This window comes from Rhinolophus sinicus, linkage group LG06 (assembly GCF_036562045.2).
Source record: "Rhinolophus sinicus isolate RSC01 linkage group LG06, ASM3656204v1, whole genome shotgun sequence".
NCBI classification, from domain to species: domain Eukaryota; kingdom Metazoa; phylum Chordata; class Mammalia; order Chiroptera; family Rhinolophidae; genus Rhinolophus; species Rhinolophus sinicus.
The window spans coordinates 119,331,637-119,345,091 of NC_133756.1; the positions used below are offsets into that span (position 1 = coordinate 119,331,637).

At 51.0% G+C, this 13,455-nt stretch overlaps 1 protein-coding gene and 1 long non-coding RNA gene across 9 annotated transcripts in view; one reads left to right on the top strand and one right to left on the bottom strand.

Annotated features, from left to right (window-relative positions):
• C2CD3 (C2 domain containing 3 centriole elongation regulator) overlaps positions 1 to 11,416 on the top strand; it is a 114,217-nt gene extending 102,801 nt beyond the window's left edge. For 5 of the 7 annotated variants that reach the window (XM_019744372.2, XM_074335778.1, XM_074335781.1 and 2 more), the window contains one exon: positions 10,589 to 11,416. In XM_019744372.2, the coding sequence (XP_019599931.2) occupies positions 10,589 to 10,729 (141 nt within the window). In that variant the 3' untranslated portion in view covers positions 10,730 to 11,416. The remainder of the gene's footprint in view (positions 1 to 10,588) is intronic. The other 2 variants (XM_019744373.2, XM_019744374.2) reach the window with 1 other exon arrangement.
• On the bottom strand, positions 284 to 12,748 carry LOC109454062 (uncharacterized). 2 transcript variants are annotated; one of them, XR_002138419.2, is made up of 4 exons: positions 11,930 to 12,748; positions 4,244 to 4,377; positions 1,624 to 2,037; positions 457 to 1,446 (listed from the first exon to the last, which is right to left on the bottom strand). It is a non-coding gene; the product is annotated as an uncharacterized LOC109454062 (long non-coding RNA). The 2 variants fall into 2 exon arrangements; XR_012497487.1 differs by lacking the exons at positions 4,244 to 4,377; positions 11,930 to 12,748 and adding an exon at positions 2,704 to 3,597 and having other exon boundaries at positions 284 to 1,446.
• Positions 12,749 to 13,455: the final 707 nt, after the last annotated feature.

The following is a 13,455-nucleotide window of genomic DNA, read 5'->3' on the forward strand; positions in this document are numbered from 1 at the left end:
GGGCACCATACCCAAAGTCAGAAAGTCTTAAAAGTGGCCTCACTTGTAAAAATTTAAGACAAAAAACAGTCTTTTTATATTTACCCACATACTTACTATTTCTGGTATTCTTCATTCCTTCTTCCTGTCCTCATTTCAGTCTAGGACCAGTTCTCTTTCAGGGAACTCAGATGTTCTAAAAGAAATTCCTTTAGAATTTCATGTAATACAGACCTACTGGTATCTGATGTTCTCAGCTTCAGTTCTCTGAAAATATCTTTATTTTGTCTTCATCTTTGAAAGATTTTTTTTCACTGAATACAGAACTCTAACTTGAATGTTGTTTGTTTGTTTCTTTTAGCATTTTAGAGCTGTCATTCCACACTATTGACTTCCATCGTTTCCAGGGAGAAGCAACCGTCCTTATGGTTGTTGCCCTGAATGTAATGTGGCCTTTATTGCTGGCCGCTTTTAAGATTTTTTTTTTAAGTTTATTGGGGTGACAATTGTTAGTAAAGTTACATAGATTTCAGGTGTACAATTCTGTATCACATCATCTATAAATCCCATTTTGTGTTCACAAGATTTTCTCTTTGGTTTTCAACAGTTTGACTCCAGTGTTCATAGTTGTGGAGGCGGGAGATGGCGGAGGGGAGGAGCCCACAGGCCTATTCAGCAGTGTTAGTAATGTTTTAGTTCTTAAGTTGGGTTGTGGGTTTACAGATGTTAATTTTCATTACACTTTATAATTTACATGTGTGACATAGAGTCTTTGATATATCACACAATGAAATCACAAAATCATATGTAATTAACATTTTGAGAATGATTAAAGGTGACAAAATGGAGGCACTGACTCCTTCCATGGCCGTGCCTATAGAGCAGAGAAATATGATAGCGGCTAGAGTGGCATAGGAGATCAAGGGAAGGGGTTTGCGTTTTATTTTTTAAATATGGAAACAGCTACAGCTTTCTGTATGTTAGTGCAGCGACCCAGTAAAGAAGGGGAAAAGGGGATGATGCAGGAGGAGTGAGAATAAAAAGAACAGTCCCTGGGTCCAAGGGCATGGGATCCAGAGCACATGTGGAGGTGGTAGCCTTTTGAGAGAAAGAAGAAAACTCTCCCTGTAGCAGGAGGGAAGATAGAGAAGAGGGGAAAGATGGGCCCTAAGCAGGCAGGGTGCGAGATAATGTGGTAGGGTTTCCCCTTGGATGGAAGCTTCTATTTTCTGTAATGTTTCAGGCATAGTCAATAGCTCAAAGAGAGTGGTAGGGAGGGAAGAGCAGGAGGCATGTCCTGTACCCCCATGTGAAGATTCCATCTACTCTGCCTCCCCCTGACGCCAGCCTTGGCCCGGAAGGCTGAACAGGAGCAATTTGAGAGGCTGCTGGGCTCTTCTCAACCAGTGTCCTGGGACTGCTGTCCTGTAGCTGACCTGCTTCAGGGCCAGGGCAAGTGACCCATCCCTGAAAAAGAGAGCTTATAAGTACTGGTCCACTTGCTCTGGCTTCACCCCAAGATCTAAGGGAAGGCCTCCTCCTTCACCCCACACTGAAGTGGTGCCCCTGGGCCCAGGAACTCCCAGAGAGGCTCCCCGTGAACCATTTGTATAGCAGGTTTTTCTCCCCTCCATCCCCACGTACAGTGGATACAGGTCTCTGTGCGACATTCGTCAAGTCTCCTGATCTTTGAGTCTGTTTCCTCATGTGCCATGTGGGGCTCTCAGGCCTCACAGGGTGCTTGTACTGTAGAAGACCAAGCCTGGGTACAGAGGCCAGCCCTCAGCTTAGCTCTCTTTCCTCATGACGGTTTTGTCTTCCAGTTGTCCCTCTTCAAGAAGGAAAGGAAGGAGTGGGATGGCAGATTTAGCAGGACTGCTGGACTACGGCACAGTTTCAAATGACCTGTGAATCGGTCCAGTTCGGCTGCCTCTGCTTTCTCGTCCGTCTTGTGATGAAATACCTCCTCACTGGGACAGACAGCTTCCTGGTTTTATTTAAAGTGACTTATGATTCTGTTTGCTTCGCCATTATGAGCAAACTAGTTTATAAACTTCCCTAAAGGGGAGGAAAGAAGTAAAAGATGAGACAGCAGTAATTTACATGTTGTTTTCCCCAGGCTTTGTCCTCTGCTTTTGTAGATATTTCTTGAGGAAAAGCTCAACCACTCCAGTTACTTCAGTTATTGTTTATGGTTTGGTCACTCTCACGTCTTTCTACACTTCTCTCCCGTGCTGCAGACACACATGGACCCACCTGTATCCTAGACGTCTTCTTTGATTTTACAAACGATTCACTGTATCCAAAACCTGAGCCTGTCACCTTCCTTTACGTACCCCCTCCACCACCTGCACTTCTTAGTAAACTCAACCACCATCATGTGGTTATTCCTGCCAGAAGCAGAGGTGTCATCTTTCCTCCTACTCCTCCTATATCCCCCACGACTCTCAGCCAATCTATTACCAGGGCCTGTTAATTCTAACCCCTATGTGTCTTTTGAATCCACTCGCTTCTCACCATTCCATTATCTAGTCCAGGCATCTTGCCCATGACCATTTCTAACCAGTCCCACTTATATCCACGCTTTCCCACCACTACGCAGCCAATGGGATCTCCCACTATAATCACACTTTTATCCCACTTTACCACTGGGACAGGGAGGAACTCTTCAAGATTGCCAAAATCCAAAAAACCTCCATATTCCTAAGCCAGTTATTATCTGACCTCTCACACGTGATACACGTGATGTAGTTGATCTCTCCTTGAAACACTTTCTTTCTTCCCTTGTTTCTGAGGCATCAGTCTCTGTTGGTTCTCTTCCTCCTTCATTGGCTGTTCCTGCTCGGCCTTCTTTACTGGTTCTCCCTCATTTCCCCTACTTGTTAATATAGGGCTGAACCAGGGTGTAGTCTTTCGACTTCTCTAGTTACACTTTCTAGACGACTCCATTCGATCTCAAGGCTTTAAATCCCCTCTATGTGCTGAAGACGCCTTCTGGTTATTTAGCTCAGCTCACTCCTGTAACTAATTCTAGGCTCATATGTCCAACTGCCTCCTCAACGTTCTCCACCTGGGTATCTAATCGGTGTCTCAAATTCAGCATGTCCAAAACTCAACTCCAGATTTTATTCCTCACATCTGTTGCTCAGTCTTGCCCCTCACAGTCCATAGATACTCTATCCTTTTAATTTAGCTGTTCAGGCCAAAACCCTTCTAATCCTCCCTGGTGCCTCTGTTTCTAATCTACCAGGAAATTCTGGCAGCTCTACCTTTAAAAATATATCCAAATGCAACCACTTTTCATCACCCCCACTATTACCACCCTGGTCTCTCTCATCATCATGTCTTGCGTGATTATTGCAGGAGCCTCCTAACTTGACTCTCTGCTTTTGCCCTTTCCCCTTCAATGTTAAATCATGTGACTTCCCTGCTGAGAACCCGTTAGTTACTTCCCATTGGTGACTAGGACAGCCAGAGCTGGGCCCGAGGAAGGCGGGCCAGAGAGTAGGAAGGTAGTTTGGGCCTCAAACTTGAAATATGCATCATTTGGCACATATACAAAGACATAGTCCTGAGCTAGATGCAGGGGGAGACAGAGGAGCTATGGCCCTTTCGCTCAAGAGCTCAGTTCCTCAGGGTAGCCAGCTTTATATCATATGTCCACCAACTCCTACCAAGCGCTGGCAATGCCGTAGGAACTGGATCTAGTGTCATGGACCCTGCCTTCCGGGAGCTCAAGGTTCTTGGAAAGGCATTGGCCTCTGCACCATTCACTAACTTCCTCAAGTGACATTAGCCTATATTAACGCCCCAGTAAAACAAAGCAAAGGAAATGAGTATAGGGAAAAGAATACAGAACCCCATGGGGTAGCTTGAGTAGAATTCAACAAAGATGAAGGAAAAGCTTTGCAGGCTGTGGATTTGGAGAAAATCAATCTCTCAGAGAATCTATAGAATTTGGCAACTGGGAGGTACAAACAATATGGGCTAGAGAGAAGGCCGGAGATGAGGACAGAGAGGCCGGGATGGAAACAGTCAAGCTAAGATGGGAGTCGGAAGCAAAGAGCAAGAAGCAATCTGTCATTTGAGCCTTGGCCTCTCTGCCTGTCTCAGGGCCAGGCTCTCCACACATCATGAACAAGCCCCTGAATTAACCACAGGCACGGGGCCAGACGCTGTTGTTCCTGCAGAGTGAGTGTAGGAGGCAGGAGGTCAGAGACAAGGCCAGGCAGGTTCCCACCCGCCTCCCACCCTGTGTTCTCACCTCCACGCAGCCAGGCCGCAGCATTGCAGACAGGATTGGTACTCAGCGTGCTCCAGGCCAGCTGGGGATCTGAGAGTCTGCAGACCTGATCTCTGCTGGCTTTCTGAGGTCTTGGCGAGGTCGCTCTGTGGTCTCTGGGAAAGCAACACACACTTAATTTGTGGCTATACCTCCCTCTTCTCTCCTAGCAGGCAGTGGCGTGTAGTGGTTAGGAGCATGGCCTCTGAATCCAGACTGCCTAAGTTTAAAGCTCAGCTTTGCCGCTTACAAGCAATTTAACCTGGAGCAAGTTGCCTAACTGTCCTGTGCTTCAGGTCCTTTATCTGAAAAACAGGAAAAATGTACCTGCCTCCTAGGGTTTGTGTAGGATTAACTGAGTAAGATACGTCAAGTACTTAGATCAGTTCTTGGCACATCACATAGTAAGAACTCTATGAATGTCAACAATTGTATTTTTTATCATCATTTTTATCATCATTTTATCATCATTTATACATCTTCTCTCTTACGCTGGTATGTTTTGGAGTCACTAGTGGGAAAGAAATACTAAGGAATAGAGCTTAGCACTGGAAGTAGGGAGCTGAGAAGGGTACCCCAGAAGTATGGAGAGCGTTGCCTGGGTGCTCAGGTCAGACCCTGAGTTAGGGGTCCAGGACAGTACCCCAGCCCTACCTAAGGGTGATAAAGCCCTCACCTCAGAAGTCCGTGGCCTACCTGTGAGTGTCAAGACTTTAAAGCTGCTTCTTTTCTCCCAGGACGCCAAGGAATTTTTCCATCCTTTGGTTTCCCTTCCCCAAACCAAGAGGTATCTAAGAGATACACACAATCCTGGGTCCAAAATCACCGGATCAGATCAGCAGCGGTCCAAGGGAACTTCCTAAAGCTGGTGTCCTCTCTCCTAAGCCTGTGGTCCAGGCCTGATGGCTGAGCTGCCCCTCCTAGGGTAGGAGGCCCCAACCTATTGCCTCATTTCTTTGAGCCACCAAGACCCTCGCCCTCTGCAGAGCTCCAAGAGGAGACTAAAGGTTAAAAGGTTTCTGATAAAGGCCACTCAGAGCTTTGGGAAGGAGGTGAGCTCCCTGGCCAACGGTGTACAGAAGACGGGAAAAAGCCAGAATTGGCTGGTGCCCACCTCTCCCAGAATGCAATGTGGCAGGCACCTCGAGGAAAAGGGCCTATAGGTCTGCTGGTAGTTGCCTAAGGCTCTAAGGCCAGAGTTTGGGAGGAGCCAGGGGCTCTGGGAGTGTCACTTTAACCCTTCAGCCTCAGGATCTGGACTTTTGAGCCCTCTCACTGGCTCAAAAGGTGGAGGGGGCTTGGATCTAGTCCGGCCTCATCATTGTGTAGAAGGGGAAACGGGCTCAGGGTGAGGGAGTAACCCGGGCCCTGCGGAATGGGCCTGTTGTCAGGGAAGGCTTCTCGGAGGAAGGAGAGGGAGGCATTAGGTGGTGGGGAGGAACAGGAAGCCTGTAGGTGGTGAGACCCATGTGACCAGGGCTCTAATGAAGGAATGGAGTGGGAGCTCAGAGCGTGGACCCCGGCCATGCTGCCTCTGGCCTGGGTGGGTCAGACACAGGTTTCACCTCTCAGGGCTGGGCCTCTGATCTGAGTGTCTTGTCCTGACTTCCCCCCTGCTCTTAGCTGCAGCTGCTGAGTCTGCTGCTCTCTTTAGCACCAAGTCCTAGCCCCTGCCTTCGGAGAGCTCTCTGGGAGCCGCCCCAGGGGAAGGCAGCCAGCCAAGGGGGTGAAAGTTGAGCAAGGCAGGCAGCTATGCTGAGCCTTCAGCAATGTGTTGGCAAGCCCACCCAGCCAGCCAGAACCAGACGGCTGTTTACTTTCAGTTTGCAGTGCTTTGGAAAATTTCACTTCCAGCTCCTGAGTAAGTGTTTCTGTCACTTAAGGGAACTGCTCTGGAAAACAACAAAACTTCAGCCCTGATGCCAGGCCCAGCGGCTCACTGGGCGGGGGTCAGTGGAGTGGGGAAAGCTTGGCCAGGCCTGGCCTAGCACTGGGCATGCCTTAGGGAGGTGCTGTACCCCACTCCTGCTCTGCCTGGGGTGAGGTCTGAGAACAGCAAGGCTTCATTTTGTTTTGTGCAGCCATTGTCGGCTCTAGCTCAGTCTTAGCCCCTGTGTTTTGCAAGATGTACCTGGCCAAAGTGTTGGTCACATCTGAATTTTATTTCAACTTCAAGTAGACCTGAGGTAAGAGGGCCAAACCAAAGTTCTTGGCCCTGTTTGGCAGTGAAGATACTGAGACCCAGAGAAAGTTCCTGTCCTCAAGCAAGTGGGGCAGTTGGGCTGGGCCACAGCCCAGTATTCCTTCCACCCCATCCCCCTGCCTCCCCTGTGCGAAGGTCCCAGGGACACCCTGAAGCAGGGGTAGGTTGGGGCACCTGCACCTCCCCCACTCCTGGGAGTGGGTGGCCTGTTCAGGGGGAGGCATCTGGGGACTGCAGGGGAGGGAACCAGAGCACAGTGACTTGGAGAAGACGCTGCATTTCAGGGACGTGGCCAAAGGGAACCCCGGGCCGGGTAAGTCCCAGGGTGACAGAGCACCTCCTCTGGCATTGTCTGCTCTGCTGATCTCTTTTCAGATGGGGAAACCAAGGCCCAGAGAGGAAGTGACTTGCCCGAGTCCTTTGTCTAAATAGCGCTGGAGCTAGGACTAGAACCAACTCCCTAGCCAACGTTAGCCTCTTGATTTGAGGAGCCCAGGAAGCCCCAAATTTTCCTTCCAGCACCACTCCTTCCTCCTTCCCTGATGCTTTATTTTCACCTCAGCAGAGTTCTAACTTTGGCATTGACGGCTCCTTCGAGACACATGTGTCTCAACGGGTGGGCTGAACGGTCTGTGATGTCCGTGACCTGGGTGTCCGGGTACCCATGTTTGGAAGTGGGAGGATTTAAGGTTAGAGCTGGGTGGATTCAGTCTGAGAGCCCTGGCCTGCTGCCATGCTTACCGCCCCGACCACTGGAAAAGCCAGTTCTATCCTTCAATCCAGGACAGTCGTCAGCACCCCCAGATCCTGTCCCCGGGGCAGGCACAGGAGGAATTCCCACCCAGACATTCGGGAACTTGCCTCAGCAAGCATCAGGCCCTCCCTCTGGGTTTGCCATCTGCTCTCCACACCTACAGTTCAACCAGGCCCGTGCCCACTGCTTTCCCAGAAAAGAAATGCCTTCACACCTGTGCTCAGTTGAGCCTCCACTTGGAACACCGTCTCATCTTCCTGGTTCAGATTCCACCATCATGTTGTTTCAAGTCCCCTTCCACGGACTTGACCCCATCTATGACACCCACTGTCTGGACGCCAGGGTCCCTGCAGCCCCCCAGTCTGATGATCCTGCTTCCATGTGGGGTCTTCCTGCCCGCCCCCCCCCGCCCCCCCCCGCAGGAAGGCTGGAGTTCCTGCAGATCCCGGGCTATGGTGACAACTTGCTTGTGCGCCCGGGGCTCCAGCAGGAGCCTGGGAGTATTTCAGAGGAGTGCTTGGCACAGGAGGAGTGTCCTGCTCTGGGCAGCTTCACCTCTGCCCGGTCCCTCCAGGGTTGTGTGTTTCAGGGTAGCCATCCTGATGAAGAAAGAACCTTTATACTATTAGTCAAGATGTTTTCTAAACCCTGTTGAGATCAACAAAAGGCCAATGCTGCTGAGGGAGTGTTCTCTGTCCTTCCACACCCCTGCCCTGCCCTGGACACAGAGCCAAGCCTTGTCCCTGCCCTGGTCGCTGGGCCTGGGCCGGGAGATAAGGCCTAGGGCGCTGAGTCTGCGTGTGGGTGCTGGCAGGTGGGCTGAACCAGCCACACTAGGTTCAGCTCCAGGGCAGATGCTGGCCCAGCCAGCGGGTGCAGGCCTGTGCTCGTGCTGTTCCCGCCAGTGGAACGACCTCACACCCACCCCCAGTTCTGCTGAACCCTGCCTGGCTCGTCTCCCACCTCTGTATGAAGCCTCCCCTGACCTGCCCAACTGATATGAGGTGCTCCTTTCTCTGTGCTTCCAAGCCCTAGGCCTCACCTCTGTGACAGTTGGGGAGGTCGGCGTCTGTCGCCCCTCTAGCTTGAGCAGCCCCAGGAGGACAGGAACCGTGGCTGCCTACTGTCCTTAAGAATTGATCAGGTTGAATAGATAACAGGCTTCCAAAACGTTTGATGAATCACCAACAAAAGTCTTTTGATGGTCATTTCATGAACTGAGATGTTTGGCCCTTCCAACCATGGAAAGCAAGACTCATCAGAGCCTCTCCAAAACAGAGAGGGCTTCTCCTCTGGCAGAGAAGACACAGAGGCCTGGTTTTAGGACTTGAGATAGAGGACCATGCTCTTAGGTTTGTGTTCCCATCCGGCTTATAGAAAAAACCACCTCCCTAGTCCCCTTTCACTGTAGCAGAGAAAGAAATGGAAAGTAAGACACAGCTGGCGACCCAGAAAATCTATCTACATACAGTACAGCCAGAGGACTGGAATGGGACTTGGTGTCACTCCTAAATCCTAAATAGCCCAGGAAACAACTATTTTGGATCTTGCGAGTAGAGAGAGGTATACTGAGACTTAAAATGCAACACAAAGGATTTGACTCAACTAAAAACTTGGCACATGGTAGGCCAACAACCATGGGTTCCAGAATGAATGAATGAGGTGTTTGCTGCAAGAGGTTCCTTCCCATCCAGTTGAAGCCTCTGGTCACTGGCCGGGTCCTCCCCATGCACTGGTCTAGCCACCACCAAGCTGCTATGTTGGACCTGGCCCAGCTGGAGCACAAGCATCAGTCCATGCCCCACAGGAGCACCCAGTCTGGAAGGGGAAGGAAACAGGCAAGGCCTGGGCGACGAGCCTCCCCCGGCCTGAGGCATTATGGAATGAAGGTGGCTCCCATGTTTTGGAAGGAAGAACTACACAGACCTTTTACCCCTTTTAGACTAGGCCTGTGTGGAAGATAAGAAGTCATATCTGCTAGTCTAGCACCTAGCACAGCACCCTAGCACCCCAGCCCCTAGCACCACTTTGCCCTTGGTTCTCGGGAAACCCTGGCTGTGGGCTGTCAGCGCTGAGAGCTTACTCAGGTTGTGCACTCCCTTGACATTTTGAATTCCAGATTGCCCGCCTCCCTCTGTTCCATGGGTGGGAAACGTGCCCAGACAGTAGAGCGGGGATGGCCGACTTCACTCCCCTTATATCCTGGCTGTAATTCTAATTTCAGTAGCTCTTCCTGTCGCCCCTGCTTAACTCTCAACTATGGAGGTCAAGAACTGAGTTCCTTTCTGTCCCCCTCTCACAGTAGGCGTTAAATAGGTTGAAGAAATAAAGAAAAGAAGGATTACTGAATGTTACTGAGCCCAGAAGCAACTGCAGCTGGGCCTCAGTCTTCCATTAGCAGAACTGCAGGGGGCAGAGGGGTCGGCTCTATCTCTAGGGTCCCCTCCAGGCTGGTTCTTGGTGCCTGAGGTACAGTGTACAAGTAGTGCCCCTTCAGCTAGCTAAGATCTCAGCTCCTTCGATCTGGGGACAGAGAAGAAATATCCATCCACAGGGCAGGCTGCAAGCTGTGAAGTCAGCCATGCTTGCCTGCGGTGGCGACTCCCATCTCCTTTCAGCACTGCCTCTTCCTTACCAGGCCGCCACCTCTTCCCCAGGGCCTTGCTCTCAGCCAGCTGTCCAGGGTAGTTTTCCTGCACAGCTTTGAGCTCCTTCAGGCAAGAACCAGGCACAGAGTAAGCACCAAGTAAAGCGGGGGAAGGGGCGTTGAATGAGCAAATGAGTGAGTCATAGAGGAGCCCAGAGGACCACAGCGGAATAAGCTAAATGCACACACCTCAAAGGTGGAATTCGTGATGTCCTGTCAGCCCAAGGCAGGGAGATGTTTGGTAGCAGGGCCATGGGCATATGCTTCATGTCACCTGATACCTCCAGGAACTCCAAGGGCCAACGGAGTTGTTTATTCAACATCTCCCCGGAAGTTGTATATATTCCCAGGGGCATACCTGGGACAGTCACAACTCAGAGGACAAATGACTTATCTAGACTCGTGCAGGAAGAAAAGGGAGGCGGCTTCAAACCTGTCCTGAAGGCCCCTCCTCGAGGCCTAGAAAGAGTCTGTGCTGGTTCTCGTCTTGGTTCTGCCCCTTCGAGCTGTGGGACCTTGAGTTTATTTCACCTGAACTGTAGTTTCCTCATCAGGGGAATGATGTACCCACCTACGGGTTCAGTAAGGCCAGGTGTGTAAAGTGCTTTGTAAACCGGTCAGCCCTGCATCCCTCTTAGCCGGAAACCAAAAAATGAGAGGAATCAGCGCCATTTCTTGGCAGTGCCGTATCCTCAGTGCTAACCTAGCTGACTTCCCCTCCAGGACAAGCACGAAGCCCCTGGAGGAGCCCCGTCCCGAAGGCCTTGTCGCCCCAGACCTTTCTCGCTGCCTCCCGTCCTGCCTGAGGAAGAAACTCGCAGGATCGCAAGGATATTTTCTTCCCAGTACGCGCAGAAAGACTAATGCAGCCTGAGAGGCTGCGGGAGGGACCCACCTGCCACCGTCCCTCAGCCTCTCCAGCTTGCGGGAGGTATCAGGTCTGCTTCCCTCAGGGCTGTCAGGGCCCTGAAACCACCACCAGCTTAGCCCATGGGCACCTCGAGACCCATCAGCCCCGAGTGGGGGAGCGTCCCAACCCAGCCTGGTGTCCGCCTGTGAGGATTTCGGCTTCTTCCTTCTATGGTGAGGCAAAGGCTACACATAAAATGGACTCCAGCGCCCAAGTCGCCCACCCATCTTTTGACCAAGGGACCCAGGCAGGCATCTTTCGGCTAAGAAAGTCCTCCCAGTGTCCTGAGACAGCCTCCTGCTGATACACGCCCAGCCTCGACCTGCATATGATGGGCCATTTTTGCCTTAAGGGTTTGGGGAGGAGGGGGGTGTTGATTGTGTGCCTTGTGCATAATTGAGGAAATGCTACGGCACCTCCAGTTCATTTGCTTGGGAATAAGGGTATTTTATAGATAGAAATTATTGTTATGCTGTGTTGAATTAATCAGTAGGAGAGGAGGGGGGGAATCACCTCCTTCAAACGTTTTATCTGATTGGCTGAAATTCTAACCATGCTTTTAACTTATTGTTTTTTACCCAGCTCTGGAGTTTATTGTTCCTGCCTGTGTTGAATAAAATCATATTGGTATTTGTATTCTGTACACAAGTGTTTTCTGGTTTGGCCACTGGACAGGGTGTTAGGAATTCATTTGTGCTCTAACGGCCAGAGAGAAAGCTTGACAACCAGACAGTCCCTTGGAGAAGCCCATGTGGAAGCAGGGGTCAGACTGCTGAGCTCCCCCGAAGATCAGACTGGTCCAGATTAGGGTGACACCCAGTATTTCTTTGCTGGTGCCTCAGATCTGTCGGCAAAGTGGAGGAGTCTTCTGGAACAAGTCCACTCAGAACCCCCATCTTTCTGGGAGGGGTAGCTCAGGCTTAGACTGTCAGACCCCAAACGTTTGAGCAGCAACCATAGGCAAGGCCTGTGGAGAAGATAAGAAGGGTGAAGAGGTGCAGAGTGGCTGGGAGAGCAGGTCCGGGAACTACCATGGAGGGCCCTGCTCCCACCCCCAGACGCGGGTCATTTCACTTAGTCCTCAGAACAACGCTATAATCTACATACGAGGTCTGACAAGTCCGCAAACTCATCCCAGAAAAAGTGCTACATACCTCACTGCTGAGTATCACTACAGTCACCTTTAAAGTGCTCCCCCTGGGAAGCTATGCACCGACGCCAGTGCCTAGTCCACCCTTCAAAGCTCTTTTTCTGGAACGGCCAGCAGAGCTGTCATCGTATTATCCTTGATGTCCTGAATGTCATCAAAATGTCTTCCTTTCAATATTTTCTTTATCTTCGGGTAAAGAAAGAAGTCATTGGGGGCCAGATCAGGTGAGGAGGGAGTGTGTTCCAGTACAGTTATTTGTTTCCTGGCTAAAAACTCCCTCACAGACAGTGCCTTGTGAGCTGGTGCATTTGTCGTGATGCAAAAGCATGGTGAAAAGTTCAGGTCCTTTTCCACGCAGCCTTTTCAGCACTTCCAGATAGTAAACTTGGTTAACTGTCCAGTTGGTACAAATTTATAGTGAATAATCCCTGAGCCTGTCAAAAAAAGGGTTAGCAACCTCGTTGCAACAGTTCATGAACTTAATTGTCAGACCTCCTATTAGGATTCCCATTTTATAGTTGAACTGAAGTTCAACAAAGTTAAATAATTTGCCTCTGTTGATGTAACTAGGAAGCGAATCATCACGGAGGACATTTCCAAGATGTTGCAAAGCTGCTGCACTCAATAACCAAAACAGGTGACAGCCAGTCAGGGCTCTAATTCGGAGAATTCATCGGGAAAGACCACGTGGGCTGGAGCAGTCAGGGAAGACTTCCTAGAAGAGAAGTCTGGAGCTGAGCCCAGAGACAGAAGAGACCCGTCTGGCTCTGCCACTTCTCCAGGAGGTCCCCTCCAGCTTGACGCTCCCTCCGTCTGAGCCTCTGTTGCCTCACCTGTAAAACAGAGATGATAACCCCGTCACAGGGTTGTTGTGAAGATGTAATGAGATGACATTTATGAAAGTGCTTGGAGTGCACTTGGCACTTGGTGGAAGTTTAGGAAATGTCAGCCCTGCCCCCTCCGCCCCACCTCCTGGAGCTCCTGGGGCAGATCAGTAGATAGGTAAGCATACCAATAAGGACCGGGCAAGATGTGCCCTCAGGCCACAGGGCGATGCAAGGACGTGGTGCCCTCAGACCAGCCTGCCCTTCTTCATCTGTTCACCTCAGACCCCTGAACTTCAGCCTGCCAGCTCACCCCCTCCCCAGAGCCTCCCTCTCAGTTCACCAGCCCAGTTTCAAGACCTGGGGCTCTACCTCCCTGGAGGCCACACAGAACCTACAGCAGGGCAGTCGGGCCCGGGCCTGAGGTGTTAAGCTGCAGATAAAGAATATTCCTTCCACATCCCGCTTCAGGCCCTGTAAATAGCCTGTTTGGGTCACGTTAGGGTAAGGCCACCAGAGGACACGGGCTGCTTCTACCCAAGGCGAGGGCAGCCTCCATGACACAGAGGCACCTTAGGGTCTGAAACCCCCTGCGTTCCAGGAAGTTGTGTCTATTTCGCAGTGACAGCTCAGAGGGTCACGCGGCACAGGTCAAGGGCATGAGGACACGTTCCCACCACCACCAGCAGAGCTAGCCGGTGTCTCC